The sequence below is a fragment of the Periplaneta americana genome, chromosome 14 (genome assembly GCF_040183065.1).
Source record: "Periplaneta americana isolate PAMFEO1 chromosome 14, P.americana_PAMFEO1_priV1, whole genome shotgun sequence".
Classification (NCBI taxonomy): Eukaryota; Metazoa; Arthropoda; class Insecta; order Blattodea; family Blattidae; genus Periplaneta; species Periplaneta americana.
In genome coordinates, this window is record NC_091130.1 from 128,592,588 (window position 1) to 128,615,810 (window position 23,223).

The 23,223-nt window shown below is 33.3% G+C and overlaps 1 protein-coding gene across 11 annotated transcripts in view; it reads left to right on the forward strand.

Annotated features, from left to right (window-relative positions):
* The window catches only part of LOC138713728 (longitudinals lacking protein, isoforms H/M/V-like), a 614,547-nt gene that overhangs the window by 457,141 nt on the left and 134,183 nt on the right, over window positions 1-23,223 (forward strand). The window contains exon 5 of one of the 11 annotated variants that reach the window (XM_069846056.1): window positions 9,293-9,711. The exons of 9 other annotated variants lie outside the window; for them this stretch is intronic. In XM_069846056.1, the coding sequence (XP_069702157.1) occupies window positions 9,293-9,696 (404 nt within the window). In that variant the 3' untranslated portion in view covers window positions 9,697-9,711. Of the gene's footprint in view, window positions 1-2,398; window positions 2,818-9,292; window positions 9,712-23,223 lie in introns of those variants that run through there. One more of the 11 variants, XM_069846058.1, reaches the window with a different exon arrangement.

Genomic DNA, 23,223 nt, shown 5'->3' on the forward strand with positions numbered 1-23,223 from the left:
CACTAGACTATAGCACAAGTGCTTATGCTGATTCGCACTTCAATGGCTCACCATATATGCAACATGACTATTCCTGAGAAGTCAAATTAAGTAAAACCTTTAGAATGATAACTTTAGTTCAGAGGTAGAATTGTGAAAAACAATGCCAAATCTGTGTGACTACTTCGAAAGTATAATATGAGCAGGGATGTGTTTCAGGTGTGGCAGGCCCTGCCAGTGCCGGGGTACTATTTTTTTAATGCCGGGCGGTGCCAGGACACTTTTAATTATTTTCATATTATTATCAAATTTTGCATTTATAAAAATTCATATTTAAATTATTTCATAATGAGGTCTACTCCGCAGAATTAACAACTTCTGTATACAGATAAAGAAAAAGATATCCCTGTAACATACCATGAAGGCACTTGGGGGGCATGGAGGTAGAGCCCCATGCTTTCCATGACCTCGGCACTAGAATGAGGTGGTGTGGTCGGCACCACGCTCTGACCGCCTTTTACCCCCAGGAAAGACCCGGTACTCAATTTTATAGGAGGCTGAGTGAACCTCGGGGCCGTTCTGAATGTTTGGCAACGAGAAAAAAATCATGTCACCACCTGGGATCGAACCCTGGACCTTCCAGTCCGTAGCCAGCTGCTCTACCAACTGAGCTACCCGGCTGCCCCTGTATACAGATTAGAACCCATGTATTTTCTTATGACATTCCATAAGTATTCCTGCGGAGATGATGATGATCATCATTGATCATCATTATGAAGAGGATGACGACGAGGAGTATTACCTGGACTACCGAAATCCCAGAGCCAGAGTACTTTTTTGTTTAGAAATACACCACTTAATATGAGTTAAAGTTATAAGCTATTATTATTATTTTTATTTAATAACAGAGAATATGGTTCCGTGTTAAGCGATGAATGAATAATACAATAAAAGTTCAACATTCTCGGGGTGAGTCTTTACAGTATGAAAGTTATTCACAATATACAGTAGACTCTTGCTAATCCTGCCATTCCTTGCACAGAGAAGTGCTGGATTACTGAGAATGCTTAAAAATGTAATTAAATTTAATATTATAAGCTGTGCCAACAATTCCACTTGCTCTCCTAAATCGAAACTAGAATGTTCCACATGTGGCTATTTTTATTTTTTTCTATTATATTTATATTATTCAACTCTATAAATTACTTTTCATATATTCCAATTAGATCATTAACAGAAAAAAAAATAATTAATATAAAAATTATAAATTGAAAATGATAAGTAATTTATTTTCAGTATTTGACCCACATATGTGTATATGTGTATAAGTAATGTAGTATAACACATGGCACTGGTGCAAATTTCCCAGAAAACTATTACAGCAGAAATTATAGGAAGTACACTAGAAGGAGGCCGGATTTGCGAGAATATAATGTACTGGCATAGTTATAGGACTTCCTCTGTGTAAAAATTCTCTTGAAGCTTTTGGGTATGTTTGTTGGATTTGTCATATATATATTTTTTTATTTCTAGTAATACTGCAATAGTAATATGCGTTACAAGAGCGATATGTTGATGTTTTCATGTTCGAGGAAAAGATTGAAAAAGCGAAACGTAGTTGAGCTTTTTTAATTTCCAAGAACATGAAAACAAACATACCACTCGTGTATCGTACATTATTTTGTGCGAAGATCGTTTATTACATACCTGAAAGAGGAATTTCTAATTAGTTGCAATGAAATCTCCATCTTGGTTTCTGTTCAATGACGGCAACTTTTAAAAACAAAAATATCTCTCTTCAACATTGTTGCTATAAAATGTTTTCTGTGTTTACTATATTCCAGCAGGCCGTGATATACGTCTGTCTTTTTTTTCCCCCAGTCTATAAATGCGAACTTAAAACAAACGGTAAGGTTATGTAATGATTTATTTTTCATTTTAATATTTGAACAATATTATTTATATAACATATTGCAGTAATAACATCGGCATCTGGAATCTCGTTGATTTTTTCACGGTTTCCTTAATGTTACTTGCATTGCAAATGCAGTAACTTTTTTGGTGTTGTAGAGTTTGCTTAATTTTTGCAAATATTTAAAAACAATAATTAACAGTGCAATTTAGGTGAAATTGCAGTGGTAAGTTTCCAATTTATAATTATTGCTATGTTAAACGTCTCTATAAATAATATGTTAAAAGCCTAAAGCAGTAAAATGAATATGGCGCTTAAGCGGTAAGAAGAGGGAAATTGTTGTGTGTTACGTTGGGAATACTGAATGTGGTATTTCACTCTTACCGCGTATTGGTTTTGTGCGGAAAGCAAGCAAATAAGCACGATCTCGCACAAAAGAATATAAAAGACTTAAATAATTGTACCTATTATCATATTTATTTTACTGATAATGCCCTTTCTTTACAGATATGAGTCAATGGATGGATCTTCAGGGGTTATTAAATTCGGATAACCATACATCAGAAAGAGGGAGTATGATGAATACTCTTGTTGAGCAAGTTTTTGCTGACGTCAGTAATGCACCTTACAAGATAGAAGTACAAAATGATATTTCCTTTATGAAACTTGAAGAGCTCGACACGCAACAGGCACAACAAATACAGGCACAACAAACACAGCATACAATAGATGACAGTATGTTTCAGTGTCCGAAATGTTGCAAATCTTACATGAGCAAAGGAAATCTCACAAGACATTTAAGATTTGAATGTGGTCAACCACCTCAGTTTCAGTGCCCATATTGTTCTATTCGTATAAAGCATAAGAGCAGTCTTGTTACACATATTTCCATGAAACATCCACAGGCGTAGGATCTTGCATTGAGTAATTATTTTGTACTTTACAAAATACATAGATAGAAATCAGTGAAATAATTTGAGGATATAATTTAGAGAATGAAATGGGTATTCACTGTCTCACTACACATTCATGCACTTGTAGAAGTGCCTTTGACAACAGTTTCCTCCTCCTCTACTTTCATTGGACGTTTATTATGATATGATTTGTTGTCATTAAGCAAAACATCCAAGTGGTTGATGGCCCTTCATATTTCTGTATTCAGGAACTCACCATCACTATTTACAGATTTCTATAATAAACTGACCGGTTCTCAGAATTACATTCCTGCCCCTAACTTAACACATTTCATTATGAATCTCGCGTACACTACTTTTAACACTTGAATATAAGTAATTGATTAACTAACGGACTTACTCGTGTTAATTATGTAAGTCTGTGCGGCTTACAGCTGTTTCGGTGCTTTGCCACACCATCCTCAGAGCCTACTAGATCTCGGTGTCATCTCGAACTTCTCTGCCTGTTATGGAACACATTAAAGCAATAACCAGAGGACACAATACATCTACATATGCCGATCACATAACCAATGCTAACCATACATACAATAATATAAATGCGGACATGGAAATCCTACACATACAACCCAAGAACCAAAACTCAACACACTAGAACAATACGAAATATACAAACACACTAAAACACACCCCGATCAAATTCTCAACACACAGATCAATTTCAGTACACACACACTATTTGACTCCACTTTTCAACACCTTTCAACAAGCAAACACACCCACATAACAGGCAGAGAAGTTCGAGATGACGCCGAGATCTAGTAGGCTTTGAGGATGGTGTGATGAAGTACCGAAACAGCTGTAAGCCGCACAGACTTACATAATTAACACGAGTAAGTCCGTTAGTTAATCAATTACTTAACACATTTCCAACCCAATCTATTCTAACGACCACCCTCCATATTCCTCTAATATCTGACTAACTATTCCCCCTTCATCTCAAAGTAGATTACTATCCTCCCTATACATAATAATAACAATCACCACAACAAGATTCACTCACTATTAATGTTCTTGGTCCATTCTCAGTTCTATTCAATTTTTTTTACTCTCGTTTCAAAACATAGGACTGTGTACCACACTCATACAACACCACCACGTAACAAACCTTCTTGGCCACACTCTTAATACCCTTACTCCTAGCCTGTTAACCTTGACCATTCACACCAATTTCTTAAATCGTAATGTTTCTTCTTTTTTAACATTCTTATATTTTCCTTCTCACAAGTTCCCCTCCCTGGCTCTTTCTTCTTTTTCAGCTCCTTCACTCATTTAGGTATTGCCATTGGGCGTTTATTATTGAAATAACATGTAAAGCACTTGTAAGTGAGCATTAATTACATTTGCTATATTAGACACAATTTGAGGATTACTTTTCTTGTGAACTAATACAATATTTTAGAATGTAATAGTGGCATTTGAATTTTGGAATGTTTCTTTTAGATTAAGTAATCATTAAACCCTTTTGTTAATAATGACAATGTCAGTAAATACAATATTTAATAGTTTTGTCCATGTTTTCTGCTCTAATTTCTGAAAATTTATTTATGTTTTCCAGACTATACTTCTTCATCGTTTTTTTTTCTTCTTCTTTTTAACCTGTAACTTACACTTTTCCATTAAGATAATGTCGGCTATAATTTTCATACTCTTTCCTAATATGAAAGAATCTATTTGATACATTCTTTGTTGCTAGGTTAAATATACTGTGCCTTACACATTAATCTTGTTATTGTAGAAATTATAGAATTGTAATTAATTATAAGTTTCTTTGTCTGCTTTTCTTTCAAATACATGATCATCTCAAGTAATTAGTGATAAATGATCCCTCTTTTTATGTGCTGGTGAAAAAGTTGTGTTCGTATTTGTTCCATAAAGATAAACTATAGGGAACCTTAAGAGTACCTGTGGAATGATCACGTGGAAGACAGCAGTATACAAAGAAAAGCTGCCAGTACACTGTCTTCTATCATAAATTCCACTTAACACGAATTTCATGTTTATGAATAATAAAATGTATTTATATATTGAAAATGTACAATAAACAAAACTCAAACATTGACTGACTTTAAAAGAATAACATAAATTTTACTTTCGTAATTAACAACACACCATTTTTTAACCATGTACCCCATCATTGTGTATTATGTAGTGGTTCATTATTTGGAAAGTCAGAAATTTTCTTCCTGATGGCTGTTATTCTGACAGAGATTTCCCGTAACTTTGCCTACGAAATTTTTGTTACTAGTACGTACTTATAATTTCATATGTATGTCATTTTCTCAAGTTAAAGCGACAGTGTGACCATCTGTCTGTGAAGTATAGCTGGCTGAGTATAGACTGCTTTCTATCAAAAGGAAACAGCATTAGAGGCAACTGCTGAAAAGTGGATCTGACTAAAAAAATTTAATAGCTCACATCTCCTCTTTTTTTTTTTTTTTTTTTTTTTTTTTTCTGTTCTTTGAGATCGCTCTCACTTTATAATATTGAGTAATTGTTGCAGTTGAAAATATCAGTTAACTGTGGTAATCTTTTAACAGTTCTCACTACAAACTTATTGCAATGCAGATTGATTGAGCTGCTTTAATGAAACATTGTGCCAAACTCTTAGCAGTGAAATTTAATAAAAAGTAATTATTCAGGAAAATTTGTGAGTTATCCATTTATCAGTGTCATACATACATTTTTTTTTTTTTTTGATATACATGTACAGAATAGTTACCTGATTTCCTTCATAACAGCAAGTAATTTATTATAACTCATTGACGACATGACCATGGTGTTCCTATCTAGATGTAAAATGCGGAACTTGTACATCACTTTGCCATTTATGTAGGTATGGAAATAGAACTAAGCCTCGTCAGGGAAGAAAATAAGATACGGTAAGATATGGGTTTATGTCTTTTTCCATCATGCACGTTATTCACAACTCAATCACAAAATGTACGCCTTTGTAGCTCTGTATGTGGAGAAATGAAACATTCCTGCTTATTGGGCAAGCTGCCTAATTGATTATTAGGTGAATTTTCTGAGCTATAGCCAACTTTCCTTTCTTCAAAATCCTTTTCCTGTCTGATCTTGTTATCTGTAATACTTCTATTCTCTCGAAATTTACATATTAACTTACGAATTTTTTCACGTGTTGGAATCATCACATCAGGAAATCTTTTAGCAAATAGTTTTCGAACTTGACTACTGGACTCTGTAGCCTACATATGTAAGAATCATATAAGAACAGACATAGTTCTAAAGAAAACCTAAACTTAGTCATATTGCATACTTTTTAAAAAAATACTGTACTCTGAGTACAAACACACCTTATTACAATGGTTGAATGACTCAGACTGAGAACACTCCGCACATGTGTGATATAATGTCAGCTTCACGCACTATGAACAAACTGGTACTGAGAAACCCCATGCACAGCTTTTGTTGGACTGAGACACGTGGTATAAATAAATATCATTCATCTTTAAGGTTACCGGTACATTTCATTTTGGCTTTTCAAAATGTGTGTATTCTTTCCTAGATCATCAGCTTGACTACAGTTTTTATACAGTAAAATCCCTCGTATCCGGCACCCAAATAACCGGCAATACCAAAACAACGACACTTTTGGCTAAGCCAAAAAAAAAAAAAAAAAAAAAAAAAATTGTAATTATGCGAAAAGATAGAGTCAGACGAAGATGTGAGTGGTTTTTGTGGATCGCACATCCCACATATTGTGTTACTCTTTACATTGTTCTCATGTGAAAACATAGACAGAAAACTCTGTTATGTCCCTGGAGTAGATCGGGTAGCATCAGTAAGCTGTCACTCGGGCCTTGCAAACAATAAGCAGAGGTGATATCTTTAAATTTACCACTTGAACTCGCCAATTTCGAAGGGATGTTGGATGAGTCTAAACAGGAAAGTGTGAAATTCTCTGTTATGCTGTAGCACGTAAAAGTTTCATTCGAGTAATAGTATATATAAACAAGCAGACATTAAAGCTATGTTAAAGAGGTTCAAATCATCGACCGCTACATCATCATTTTCATATTTGCGATGTTGGCTACACTGCTCTTCACATCACATAACTCACCTGACCGCCATTTAAAACTGCCATAAGGTTACGAAACCTTTTTGTATTTTTTATGCTATTATGTATTACTGTAATTATGAACTGATGAATGTACATTACTGTATTCAGTAGTAAAAATAAATGTTGTACGTATTTAAAAACTTTATTTTTAAATATCTATACGAAAATTACTAAATTTCGACATGGAAAAAAATGTTTGTGCAGTACAGTATGTCTTGACATAACCTATAATCATATTTTCCAATTATCCGGCAAAATCAGTTATTCCGGGACTGGCTTTGTCTCACAGTTGCCGGATATGAGGAATTCTACTGTATTAGCCATATCATCATAATGCTTATTGTCTTGTTTCCATTATATACGAAGTTTTAACAAAATGAAAAAGATATCTCAAGATATTTTTTAATGTGGAATGTTTAGGTGGACAACTTTTCAGTGAAAATGTCCATTACCATTTCTGTAATACTTTATGTGCATCTTTCTCCTTTGTGGGAGTTTTTAACTTTATTTATTAGCAACAGCACGTAATCCTCCTAATAGCACATAATTAGAATTAGATGATCAACCAACAATTATCACAGTATAAACACGAGTTGATGCATCCCACAACATATCTGGATTTTCAAAATAAGATACCGTTGTATAATGTATTACATTCAAGATATTACTAGTGGCTTGAGCAGCAAATGCTACATTTATTTTCTTCCACTGGTTACAATACCAGTATTCATTAAAGGTTCAAGTTATATTTTTCATATGCTGATTGTCATGAAGTGGTGACTTACTATTATTTGAAGTTAGAATCACTAGCCACTTAAACATTCCACGCAATTAATGGGATTTTATGAATCTTCTGTCATCTTTTTTCATCTACTGTAAACCAAGCTTTTTTTTTTCTATGCACTCTTTTCTTCTCGTTTTCCTCATCACTATAATCTTCCTCTTCTTACCTCTGCAGTTACTTCTTATTCTTTTTCTGTTCTATTAATATTTTCATGCTATTATGAAATAGCATGCTGGTAGCTTTTAAAAGAGTAATACCTTCTGTGTCTTTTGTGGTTTATTAAAATATCTTGCTTCGAATAGAGACTTATTCAATCAATTACAAACCTGTTCAAAATACAGAGCTATGCTTAATATAATCTGGATAATAAATGGCTCTTCAGTATTTATGAAAATTGAAAGCAGTGTATGTTCTTATTTTCTCCCAAGTGATTCAGCTGTACTGAACAATTAACTTGACAGTGAAAATAGTGGTAATGTTGTACGTACCTAAGTAATTGTGAAGATAATGTGTGTTATAAAATATATCAATATTGTAATATAAGACAGGATACCTCAGGCATGAATTTAACACAGTTTAAGTGGCAAATTGTTCTCTTCAGTGATATTTACATTGAAGATTTACTAGTTCTGATATTAATAATAGTACATTATGCAACGAGCCTGTAATGATAGTAATTAAGAATCGAGTATGGATATTTATGAAACGAGCGCAAGCGAGTTTCATAATTTTCATACGAGCTTCTTAATTACCATTATAGGCGAGTTTCATACGACTTTTTATGCTCGACCATATTTCTAACTTGAAATTACCGGTATTCAGATGTATACATTTTATTTGTAACTGACAAGATCGGAAGTGACCTTGTTCTAGGTCGTGAATTGTGAGATGTGCGCAGACGCGAAAGTATTGATTTTTTCCGAGGAACAATAATGTCATTGACCTTGACGTAGTCCCGTTAAACTTGATAATATTATAATATTATAACCTTGATTATTGAATTCGACATTGAAAAACGAGATGACAAATTGAATTTATTTGAATATTATTTACAATTAACGCTAATTATTATAGTAACAAAACATAACCTTCTGCGACAGTATTGGATTTCCAGCCTCCGTGACTTTTCGCTAATTCTCTTTCGATTGCATATCCGAGAATAATCGATACTTGCGGTTTTATAACGGTAGAAAGCTGACCTGTCATTGGCTGAACAGTTGTAACCTGAGTCGTCATTGGCTGAAAGACCTGACCTTTAATGAGTAGGTGTGCTTTAATGACATGCATTAAAGGTCTGCTACCAGGTGTATAATTACTACATTTCGGCATGGTCGAGCATAAAAACTATTATAAATTACAAATTTAATTAGCGTCTATTTTAATATGCAGCATGTGAACTATGCACCAAAATATGACTTATGGTAGCGGTAATCTTTAAATATATTCAAATATTTATTGTTATTGCTACTATTAAAAACATTGAATGAATCAACAAATATCTTAATATTATTTTCATAATATTAACCTACACTAATGCTGAAGGACATTTTATTTTTCAGCTGTGACAGAGACATGGGTAATTCCACAAAGTGAACTGAATCAAATCTTCTCGTCAGATACTAGCAATAACACCACAACTCCACAATATCAGTTTTCTTCATCTGAAAGAAGAGAACCATCTACATCTATTATGCAAAGCAATATATGTGATAATACTTTAGCGAAGAAGATTCCATTAACATTTTCACATGGTTCTCGTCGAATGGGAAATAAAACCGTTCATTGTTCACAGTGTGGAAAGGGATACTCAAATAATGGGAATCTTATGAGACATCTGAAATTTGAGTGTGGAAAAGAACCTCAGTTTCAGTGTCCACACTGCTCACTTCGTACAAGACATAAGAGTAGTCTTCTGTCACATATGTATTGTAAACATTTCCCGTTACTCAAAAAATCTAGTTAGTTTAGCATTGTATTCTGGTTGTTTTTCTTTTAGATATCAGTAGGTCTCCCTTCGTCATTCTTTATTTCAACTAGATTCATCCACAGTAAACATGAGTGCACAAAATCATTAAGAATTCTTTAATTTGCCTGTTGTTTGTTTTTTTAAGGCATTTCCACTTTCCAGCAGTTGCCTCTAATGCTCTTTCCTCTGGATAGAGGGGACTACAATATTTTTTTCTCAAAATTCAGTGTTGTGACATAATGTGAATCAATCTAGCTGATATATGTTGTAGAATTGTGATTCGTGTTTTAAATTGCTAGAATATGATACCAACAATTGATGATAAATAAATTATGGACAGGATATGTATATTTGGTATAAAGTTAAGGTAAATAAAGAAAATTATTTTGCAAATAAATAATTAAAATTTATACAGTTAATGCAGATTTCAAAAAGTTTTTTTTTCAACGATTTTTGCGTTTTTCATTATCATTTAAGCTATCACCTACTGCACACATGCCAAATATTCCACCTTGAAATTATCGAAGTGGATTAATTTTTTCAGGATTTAAATTATGAGAGACATAATATGGTCTTTTCAATTTCTGATAATTATGTGTAATTACAAGAAACGTCTTGCTCACTGTGTTTAATGATAGCCTCTTTCTGATCCATGATGACAGCTAAGTAACAGAAATTTAACAACCAATGAACAACCAGAATTAAGAAAGTTCGCACTTGTTTAATGTATTATATCTTCTGAAACTAAGAGAGTGTGTGTACTTTGTAAGTACGTCCAGTAGAATTCATATTAAACTAAAACTGAACTAATATTTGTGAACAAATTGCAGTAATTGAGTTCTATGACAATATTCAATAGAGACTTTGTTCACAATCATTTTCGTTGCTTTATTTAATGATGAAGTTCGCACAACTAACTAGTTATGCATAGGCTATTTGCTGTGTGAAAATTTTGAAACAATACATTATCCAAAACAGTGTTATCACTTGTGCATACTTGCATGTATGTAGTAGTGTACAGCTTAGTAACATCAATGGAGTGAATTTATAAATATCAATTTAAAATGTTACGGTACTGAAATGTATACGTAGTATTTATGTATTTTTGGAGAAAGTTATAATAAATGTTCACTTTAACTATCTATGACAGGTGTAGAGTATGTAAGTTTCTCATCTCGGGAATTAACAAAACTTAATTTACATATGATAATTTTACTGTGAATGTTACCCACATCCTTAACCTATGTCCCCACATTGTCTCATTTTCGCACAGTTTTTCAAAACCCACTGAAGAGAAAGAAAGACCGGCTGTACAATAAATTACAAAATGCTTCTTTATCTGTGTTTTGCATCAGAAATGGCGACCTTTCATTATATAGGAAAGAGGGTGAATTAGATAAGAGGAAAGATTTGGGCTACAATAAGATGGGCGACCAAGGTTTTCCCACGAAGTCTAGAGTTTCGGTTATGCCTGTTGGTCAATGTGAAGATGGAAAAAAAATGAATCTAATGAGTCCAGAATAATTTTGATTTTAGCATGTCTGGTTTGATAGAAGTTCTAACAAAAACGGACAGCATTTTTTTGTTGATACTCCTTCCATAAATAAATGAGAATTGAGAATACTGTGGCTCATATTCAGTGTTTATTCCGACAATTTGGTAATCATTGCCAGGTACCCAACAGAAATTCCATCCTTGCAATTGGCTGTAAATTTCAAGAAACTGGATCTGTAGAAGACAAGAAGACATCTACTTGGTGCTGTTATGTGTCATGTGAGGAAATAATAATAATAATAATAATAATAATAATAATAATAATAATAATAATAATAATAATAAAATCAATCTCTAAAGCTGTTCCTAATCTCAAACCAGGCAGTGATTTTTCTTCTTTATAGCACAGTTAAATGCTTGCGTGGCATTTTGTCCATCTATTCCATGCCAACAACATGTCAATGCACAGAATGACAACTCACCAAGTATACCAACTGCAAATACACACTACTCATGGAAAAGCAGAGCTTTCTAGCAGGCACATTTGTGACTATATTTTCTATACGACACCATAAAATATTTGTATTGGCAAGGATATATAACATGTCCAAGAATCATCCCTGTCAGTAAAGCTTTCCAATGATCAGTTACTTATGAAAGACACTATATTTTTCATCTGCTTGATATGTTCTCCATTACTTGCTCAAGTTCCCATCGAGAAATAGAGGCAATCCAGACAGATATTATGCTTGAGATCTTGTAAGGTGCGTGGATTTATCCTGTACACTTTATCTTTCAATGTTCACCAAAAATAAAAATCACAGGGGGTCAGGTCAGGGGATTGAGGGGGCCATAGATTAACACTGATCACTCTGTCCAGGAACACTTGAGTAATTTTTTGTAGGGAAACTTTCACTGTAAGAGCAATAGCTGAATTCTATTGAAGGAATGTATAATTTCATTTCGTCTTGGTCAATTCTTGTAGCAGTATTTTGTAAATTTATTTAGTTGTGGAGATAGAATTAAGTCTCGTCAGAGTAGAAAATAAGATATGGGTTTATATGTTTCTCCATCATGCACATTATTCACAACTCATTCGCAAAATGTACGCCTTCTTCCAGGATCATCCAGTTATGCTTATGACAGATACTAATTTTGTATGTTTTGATTTTCAAAAACTTTGTAGTTCTGTGTGTGGAAGAATGAGATGTACCTGCATGTTGGGCAAGGTGCATAATGGATTTTTATTGGAATTTTCCAAGCTGTAGCCAATATCATCCAACATTCCTTTCTTCAAAACCCTTTTCCTTTCTGGTCTTATCTGTAATACTTCTAAACTCCAGAAATTTACATATTAATTTACAGTTTATTTCACGTGCAGGAATTTTCACTCCAGGAAATCTTTCTGCAAAATAATTTTCTCCTTGATGACCAGACTCTGTACATACAGTACTTAAGAATTATATATGAACACACGAAGTTCTAAAAAATACCTAAACTCAACCATATTACATACTTTTTGAAGAAATACTGTACTCTGAATACACACATACCTCATTACAATGGTTCAATGACTCAGACTGACTAAAAACATGTCACACGTGTGTGATGTACCCACCTTCATGTGCGAGAAACCAACTGGTACTGAGAAACTCTGTACACAGCTCATATTAGACTGATACATCCAATAATTCTGAAAATATGCATAAATATGGGCAATGTTTACAATTTACAGCACACAGTTTGTTGAATATGCTTAATTTAGTAGAATTACTTCATTAAATTTTATAAAGAAATAAATATGATAATAAGGGGATACACTGTCATGTTTCTATTGTCAATTTAAAAAAATTTACATCATTCATCTGTAAGATTAGATTTTGTTCTGGAACTTCCAGAATTCGTATATCTCGTCCTAAATTCTGTACACAGCTCATATTAGACTGATACATCCAATAATTCTGAAAATATGCATAAATATGGGCAATGTTTACAATTTACAGCACACAGTTTGTTGAATATGCTTAATTTAGTAGAATTACTTCATTAAATTTTATAAAGAAATAAATATGATAATAAGGGGATACACTGTCATGTTTCTATTGTCAATTAAAAAAAATTTACATCATTCATCTGTAAGATTAGATTTTGTTCTGGAACTTCCAGAATTCGTATATTTCGTCCTAAATCTCATCTTGGCTATGTAGCTCTCATGTGAATCACACATCTTCTTGAGTGCTTGATTATGTGCACATGTTTTAATAGAAGAAAATGTCTCACCTATCATATTTCACTTCCTGTTCTTCTTGTTCCTTTTCTTCCGAATTTAAGTAAATATTACAATGTTCATGTTATAAAATAGCTGGATGCCATTAAGAAAATATTTTCTGTAATAATATGTTTTTATAAATGCAGTGCTTGATAAGGTACATCTCTTGCCAGAAGAGAGATTGTTAAATTGATTGGAAGCCTGCGGAATATTGAGCAATATACAGTAAAATTAGAGTAGTAGACTTTTTTTTTATAGTTTCTAAACATTTCCTATTACCGGTATGTGATTTAATTGCACCAAACAAGAAACGTGACACAGGAAATAATGACATTATACCTGAATCATTATACAATGAAAGAGTAATGGAACGGAATGTAGTATTTTTTTTATGCTCGACCATGCCGAAATGTAGTAATTATACACCTGGTAGCAGACCTTTAATGCATGTCACTAAAGTACACCTACTCATTAAAGGTCAGGTCTTTCAGCCAATGACGACTCAGGTTACAACTGTTCAGCCAATGACAGGTCAGCTTTCTACCATTATAAAACTGCAAGTATCGATTATTCTCGGATATGCAATCGAAACAGAATTAGCGAAAAGTCACAGAGGCTGGAAATCTAATACTGTCGCAGAAGGTTATGTTCTGTTACTATAATAATTAGCGTTAATTGTAAATAATATTCAAATAAATTCAATTTGTCATCTCGTTTTTCAATGTCTAATTTAATTTCAATGTTATCTCTGTAGGTTCTTATGGCCTAGCAAGGTCAATGTGGACCTCTGTTTCTCGGAAAAAATCAATACTTTCGCGTCTGCACACATCTCACAACATATGGGACATTGCTCAAAAATTAATAATATCAAGTTAGAAATATGGTCGAGCATAAAAAGTCGTATGAAACTCGCCTATAATGGTAATTAAGAAGCTCGTATGAAAATTATGAAACTCGCTTGCGCTTGTTTCATAAATATCCATACTCACTTCTTAATTACCTTCATTATAGGCTCGTTGCATAATGTACTATTATAAAACGGGCTTCAATGTTGTAATATTGAATAAGTTATCTCAGACACAAGTCACAAACCCTCTCAGGTTTTCGCGGGTATACCTGTTTCCCCTATTGGCATTCTACCCACCATTCATCCATTAATCATCATGCAGTGTTATGTAATTCCACCTCCCATGGCATGTCACTTATATGGGGACACTTGAGTGAATTAAACGAAGTCAAGAATCCATCATGGAATAAAGAAAAAGAATTTCAAAATTGGATGTTGTAATAACACATATACTTATTTGTTGTACATATCACGAAGCAATTAAAATAGTCCCTATACTAAGTAAAGGTTTACCACATTATTCACTGTTGAAATTTACAGATCCCTTTCTTTTATGAAGCATCAGATAGCCGCTGAAAATGTCTACCTGCTCTGAATGCTGTGATAGATATTTACAAAAATAAAATAATCCTCACACCATACCAGACGAAATCTACAGAATAGCATACTGATATAAGTGGAAAACGAGATTTTAAAAACCTTGGCTAATAATACAAAATAACAAAATAACAATAATATTATATGTGGAAATGTGACCTAAGTACATGGCTTTCCTTTTTAAGTAGACAAGAATATTAAAAAGCCCAATGTTTTCTTAGCAAACAAATATTTATTTCAAGTGCATCATTCTCAAATAAATTGAGTCGAATATACTGAGTATGAACAAAATTCGCCTAATACATTAGGAGAAATCAGTGTATACACCACTGTACATATTATATTAACTGACAGGTACAATGTACGATATGCCAAAAAATGTAGTAATAATAATAATAATAATAATAATAATAATTCGGTAACAAGGAATCAGAAGATACGAATTCTCGTGAAAAAGTAAAAAGTCATCAATGTAGCTCAGGCATTATCATTTGTGCCTGCTGATCCAGCTAGGCTCAGGCATGAATTCGATTCCTGCTTGGACTGACTATTTATCTGGTTGGATTTTTTCCGAGGTTTTCCCCAACTACAAGGCAAATGTCAGGTAATCATAGCCCAACTTTACAAATACTATTTCACTATCATAAATTCTATCCAAGCTAAATAACCTACTTGTTGATACAGCGTCATTAAATAAATGACTAAAAAAAAAAAAGTAAAAACCATTATAAAATCTGATACTTTCCTTAATAGATATCAGGACAAGTATGTTAACAAAATGTAAAATTTTATAATCCTTGAATGTATATGAAAACTTTCTTGTTATTATAACAAAACCATTAAATGTAGCAATGGAATGTTTATTACTTTATTATTATTATTATTATTATTATTATTATTATTATTATTATTATTATTATTATTATTATTATTATTATAGTTATTATTATTATTATTATTATTATTATTATTATTATTATTATTATTATTATTATTATTATTATTATTATTATTAATTTTATACAACTGTAAGCTGGAAAAATAAAAGTAACCGGGAATGACCCTACTTCTTAGGATTAGAATTAGCAAAATTATGATTTTAGCGAAGCATCTTGTGAATGATATGAATAGTTCCTAAAATTATTGTCTTCCTCTGTAATTGAGTGAAGTGTGACGCTCCAGGAATGGTAGAAAAATGTTGCGAGCATTTTTCTAACATTTCCTAGAGCACTGATGATGATGGTAACCAATACATTCCATATGCATTGTATTTCTATTTTGTGTTCCATTTCATTTCAACTTTTTCTTTAATGTTTATTATTATAAACGTAATGTTTGCAACTCACTGTTATTGTGCCACACTAATGTTGAAGGACATTTTATTTTTCAGCTGCAGCAGAGACCTGGATAGTTACACAAAGTGCATTAAACCAAATCTTCTCATCAGATATCAACAGTGAGATTACAACCTTGCAACGTCAAAGTGCTTTTACTGAAGCAAAGGAACCATGTACTTCTGTCATGAAAAGCAACATATCTGATAATACAGTGGCAAAGGAATCTTCATTTAATATTTTGCATAGTTTTCGTCGAATGGGAAATAAAACAGTCCATTGTTCACAGTGTGGAAAAGGATACTCAAATAATGGCAATCTTATGAGACATTTGAAATTTGAATGTGGAAAGGAACCTCAGTTTCAGTGTCCACACTGCTCACTTCGTACGAGACACAAAAGTAACCTTCTTTCACATATGTATTGTAAGCATTTCTCGTCACTTAAGAAAGCTTAAGTCCATTACTGGTAGCATTATTATTATTATTATTATTATTATTATTATTATTATTATTATTATTATTATTTGTGGACCTGAACAGTTCTTCTGGGACTATAACCTGTATGGCTGATGATGATGGTGATAATGATTATCATTACATCATCATGTGCCTCTACCTTCATCATTCTTTATTCTAATTAGAGTCAGCCACAGTAAAACTTCACATGCATGTGAGGTTATGTCCATGCGCACATACACACATGATAAATTGGTACCAGTAATGTGAATTATATAATGTAGCTTATTTTTAATTGTTTGAATATGACGTCACTTTAATATCCGGTATACTTACTTACTGGCTTTTAAGGAACCCGGAGGTTCATTGCCGCCCTCACATAAGCCCGCCATTGGTCCCTATCCTGAGCAAGATTAATCCATTCTCTATCATCATATCCCACCTCCCTCAAATCCATTTTAATATTATCCTCCCAACTACGTCTTGGCCTTTCCAAAGATCTTTTTCCCTCCGGCCTCCCAACTAACACTCTATATGCATTTCTGGATTCGCCCATACGTGCTACATGCCCTGCCCATCTCAAACCTCTGGATTTAATGTTCCTACCCATTCCGAGGCTTATTTGAAGGATTTGTAACAAGCTGTTTTTTACGGTGATGGGTTGTTAGCCCTTCGCCCAACCCCCAAGCTGGAGGACCACCCCTCATCGGCTGTCCGCGACTGCTTATTCGATATATTCACAGCTACCCTCCATATCTGGAGGCCATCTCCTCGATCCGCAACCTGAGGATGCGCCATGCCGTGGTGATAGGGACACACAATACATGGAATATCCGGTATAAAATTGCAAATACAGAAAATTATTGTATTTTGCAATTGATTAAAGATTATATCTATTGATAATGCTGGTTCTATAACAATAACGCTTTTTTTAGGAATATTAAATGAATTTTTCCTCTGTGTCAGACATGAAAAATATGTGGTCAAGCGGTAATCTGGCCTTTGAATTCGAAGATATATGAGTTTCAGGTCACATTTCTAAAGACAAATGTAGAGGGCCCTCATTTTATTTTTCTTCAGGAACATGGTACTCGAATTTAAATAACTGATACAAATAATAAACCGTTGGATTAAAACTTTTATTAAGATGAAATTAGTAAATCATTAAATAATAAAGGCACATTCATCATTCATTCATAGTGTTCTGCCCAAGGACAGGTTTTTCACTGCAAACCCAGCATTCTCCAATTGTTCCTATTTTCCGCCTTTCTCATAGTTTCACTAACTTCGTGAGATAATTCTTTATAACCTGGTTCTTCACTTGAACAAGTAGATTTCTTTGGACTTTGTATACTTTCTGTTCTAAGTTGCTAAGGCACAGGCTGGTCATCTCTTTGTGACATTGACTTTAGGGCAGATGCCACAATTATGTTCTATTTTTGCAGTGAATACAGAAATCTTTATGAAACAAAACTAACAATTAATGAAGTAGGGGCCTAATAATTTTGGTCTCGGTAATTCATGGAAACTGCAAAAGATGTAGGCCATTTCATTTCTTTCTAATCAGGCACTCTGACAAAGTACAAGAACAAGAGCTACAGCAAATATAAGAACTCAGGAATTATCCAGAACGCTTAGCATACAATAAAAGTAAATCTTACAAGCTTTCGGCCATCGGCGTAGTTCAGTTGGCTAAGGCGCTTGCCTGCCGATCCAGAGTTGCGTTCGGGCGCGGTTTCGATTCCCGCTTGGGCTGATTACCTGGTTGGGTTTTTTCCGAGGTTTTCCCCAACCATAAGGCAAATGTCAGGTAATCAATGGCGAATCCTCGGCCTCATCTCGCCAAATATCATCTTGCTATCACCAATCTCATCAATACTAAATAACCTCGTAGTTGATACAGTGTCGTTAAATAAACAAATAATATAAGCTTTCGAAATTTTGGAATAATATTTATTTTCGTAATTTTTGAGCGAACTTTTAAGAAGTATTCAGATCATTCACACATTTACGAACTTTGAAACTGTTAATATTGACATACTTGTATTAATCACAAAGTATTGTTTTTGTTAAAACTTAATTAGCTCTATTTATCTATCTTGATTAGCTCTAAAATATTCAGTCTCATAAACACTGATACGAATTTATGCAACTCACAAGCAATAAAATTAGTCACATTGAAATACCGTTATCATCACTCCATTGTCAAAAACTTGCACATCAACAAGGATGTTTAACTCCCACTGTTGGTTTCAGGAACAAAGTGATGCCTTTGTCAATTAACAGATATTTTTTACATAATTCAGTGGTTGTTATTGTTGTTCAGTGGTGTGCAACTTGTAGTAGCATTTTATATATTTCAATGTTTAAATTAAATATATCTTAGAAACTATATATTGATAGAGACTTTCGATGGACTTTTTTTTAATTAGCATACCAAAATTAAGTAAGGAAATTTAGTTTTTGACACAAAATAGTTGTTGAATAGTGTTACTTATTAAGCCATTGTATACCATAATACACACACATTAAATAAAGCAACTTGAATGATAATACTATCAATATTGAATTTATTTAAGTAGGGCTGCAAAAAAATATGCCTATTGCAGTTGTGGATTGCCATCTTTGAATCATTCAGGTGTATATTATATTCAAGTGAAAAAGTAAAGAAAGTTTTTTTTTTTGGATTATTGATTGCATTTAGAAATATTCTTCATGGCAGGAACCAGTAATCGGGAATGTAATTATTTCATCAATAAATCACAAATAATTAATTATATTCCCAATTACTTGTTACTGCCATGAAGAATGTTCCTAATTGAAATAAATAAGCCAAAAAAAAAAAATTTTGTTTTAGTATATCCAGGGGCAGGTATTTATGAAGATTAATTTTATAATTTTTGTTCTTTAATATTTGTGTTGGCAGAGATTGTTGGAGATTGATTTGTACTCTTGGCGGAGATTAATGGAAATTTTGGAAAATACAATTATTTTGGAATTGGACTATTAACTCAGTATGAATATTACTTTTCAAATAATTAACATTAAAGATTCGTTGGATTCTGGTAAAGGTGCGGTATGGCCAATAGACAATATTTGTTGGATTGAGATTGTATTTAACACACATTCATTAAAAACGAATAAAAACGTGCAGCCCTCAAATTAACACTTTTAAATTAATAGTGAAATGTTGAATTCTCCGTCTTTTGAGTTCACTAATGCAATCAGAACGCCAGGAATATCATGTAATGTAGCCTACTTGGATGTATAACAAATTCAAGTGAAAAAAAAAATCCAAATAAAAAAAAACTAACAATATGAAATTCGCTATAAAACAACGCAATAGTAATAATTCGCGAATGTGTTCATATTTCGCTATTCGTCGCGATTGTTTTATCCACATATTATTAATCAGAATCTCTTAATTCGTAAAGATTACTGTAGTAAAAATCTATTGTATATCTATTATGTCATGATTTTCGCGATCTCCATAAATACCCGGCCCTGAGTATATCGAATAACTTCGTAAATATGCTTGAATGTAACGTGAGTTACTGTGGAATGACCCACAATAGTTTTAAATCGCGTAATTTGATCTACTAATGTTTTCCCTGAATTCTACAAACATTCAATAGACGCAAGTAGGAATCCATAATGTGACGTAATGTTTCTGAAATTACTTTCTATATTCGTGTCACTTAGTAGCTTATGGGATGTTCTTATTGAAGCTGTATCATTGGTGTTGAATAATTTTATCATTTTCTGAACACTGGTCGCAATAATAATTGCACGATTTTAACCAGGCTCCCCATTTTATAAGAACAGGAGATGGAGGCAGAGGCACTCCAGGACAATGCTAACATATGAGAAACTGCCTTTATAAATACTTTCCTCACATTAACAACCAATGTATTAACTTCGGGAAAATGAAATCACACTTCCTCTGGAATCCTATAGCAGGCACAGGATTTTTTTATACTTGGTTTTCAAGAATTTTCTTGCATTTACCGTATAATATGTTACTGCTTCAGTCGCAAAAAGGAATACTTTGGCGTTTTGCACACTTGAAGTTCTAATTATAATTGCAAGGCTCTTTAAAACAGTGAACAGGTAGTAGATAGAATATTTCATCTCATCTAGTGCTTCACATAGAAGAAGATAAGCATCCATAGTCCCAACAATTACACTTGCGACTTGTCTTCCTCTCAAGTCCATGGTTTCCTCTATTGAAAACCATATGTGACTATCTTCAAGTCCACACCTGTGGAGTGATGGTCAGCACGTCTGACTGCGAAACCAGGTGGCCCGGGTTCGAATCCCGGTCAGGGTAAGTTACCTGGTTGAGGTTTTTTCTGGGGTTTTCCCTCAACCCAATATGAGCAAATGCTGGGTAACTTTCGGTGCTGGACCCGGATTCATTTCACCGGCATTATCACCTTCATATCATTCAGGGGCGTATTTTGCGGGCTACCGGGGCTACCGGTGGTAGCCCAAGGAAATTACAAAAGAAAAAGTTTATAGTATAACATAATGTAATAATTTTGTATTATTAGTTTTACCATAGTAATTAAAATTAAAGTAATTGTTAGATATATTTTGTGTAATAATAGGGTCAGTGGTAGCCCAAACCCTTTAACCAGTATACGCCACTGATATCATTCAGATGCTAAATAACCTAGATGTTGATACAGCGTTGTAAAATAACCCAATTAAAAAAAACTGTCTTCAATGTTTTCTCTTATATCACCAATACATGTATCGTAACATTTTTTACCAAAGTTTTATGCAAAGTTAGAGGATGTAGAATTAAATTTTGAGTTTATTTGCACAAAAATTCAGACAGTTTCTTGTTGCTCAGTTTATGTAGAAAGATACTAGCAGATAAATGCCTCACTCATGTTTCTATAAAATTCGTGGTTTGAGTAGTGTTCATTCTGTGATACTTCATCCTGTTGTTGTGTTTCAAGAGCATGCTTGTGTTTGTCTGAATTGACACTTCGTAACGCTGAATGTCTTCCTACATGAAACTGAAGTATTATAAAGTTTTCTCCAAAAAAGTATTTTCGTTACTGGAGAATATAATGTTCACCATACTTGGGCATTAAATTCAAGAATTTGCTGGAAAGATATTCGGTTTCTTTAGGCACCTTTTGTAACAAAGAGACTTAATCACAAAATACGCTTTTGTAACTGGAGGCAGAATCTCACTGGAATCATTTTTGTACTGAAGTTATTTTGAGGTACCTATACAGTACTAAGAAGGGTACTGGAAGTGTACATTCTTTATTTGTGAATGTGGCAGTGCCCTTGATGATGAACAAACTTAAAGTCAACAATCCACGTAGCGCAATAAGAGTTCAATGGCATATTTTTCGCAGCTCTGATTATAAAAGGCATTATCCTCCCAACTCTGATGATTATGTGCACATGAATCAAACATCTTGCTCAGTTTATGTAATGATAATTATGTAGCAAAAAATATAACAACTAGTGAATTGGTTGGGTAGAACAGCAAAAAATGTAACAACCAGTGAATTGGTTTGGTATGACAGACCTCAGTTATTGAGAGTGTTGCCACTTGCTAAATGCGTATCTTTCGAAACTGAGTGTAAGTACACACAATCTTTTTTTTTTTTTTATCCAATGCCACCAGGTTGTCTTTCGACATAGTACACACAATCTAGTAATATTTATTCGTATTCAACTAAAACTGAAGAAATACACGTGTTTCAAAAGTAATATATTATAAAGCGATATTAATTGAGGTCCAGAGATGGGTATTATATTTTCTAAATTAGGGCACATACACGTTGGAGCAACGATAAACAATAAAAGAAGCAGCGATGCTATATCAGGGAGAATTGAAGCATGCATTGTCATTGAGGTGTGCATATTGGAGCAACGATAAAAGCGAAGATACACGATAAAAGCGACGAAAAAGAAAAGTACCATTTTCTTCGCTCTTGTCGTTTATATGATCTCTGATTAAGATAATATTAATCTGTATATTTACCGGTGGTTGTCAATATACCCGAATATTAATTCTTTTATTATTATTTCGGAATATTAAATTAATTATTGTAGATATTGGCAAATTGATCAGCTGTGTATTTATTGGTCATATGTTATGTAATCACAAGAACCAGTCACAACACAACTATCTTTGGGATGAGAAACTGGTTTAATTTTGTACGTATTTAACTTATATTAACCTTGAACTTAGCAGCTGATATTTCCTATATATCTTCTTTCATTAAGTGAATGCATAGAATATCTTCTACTGATAAATCAAAATGCTCGTTTCCCGCGTCCTTGTTGCTCCGATATGAACACTTGATTCTTTGATAATACCAAAGCGCCACTAGATCGTTTCTTTTATCGTTTATCGTTGCTCCAACGTGTACGTACCCTTAGTTGGCAGAGATCTAGTTCAGTGTCATATTTCTTGGTATATTCAATGATGGCATTCACACAACAAAGTTGTCACTATAGTTCTGCGTTTTTATTTTTACGCAAATTTCTTAA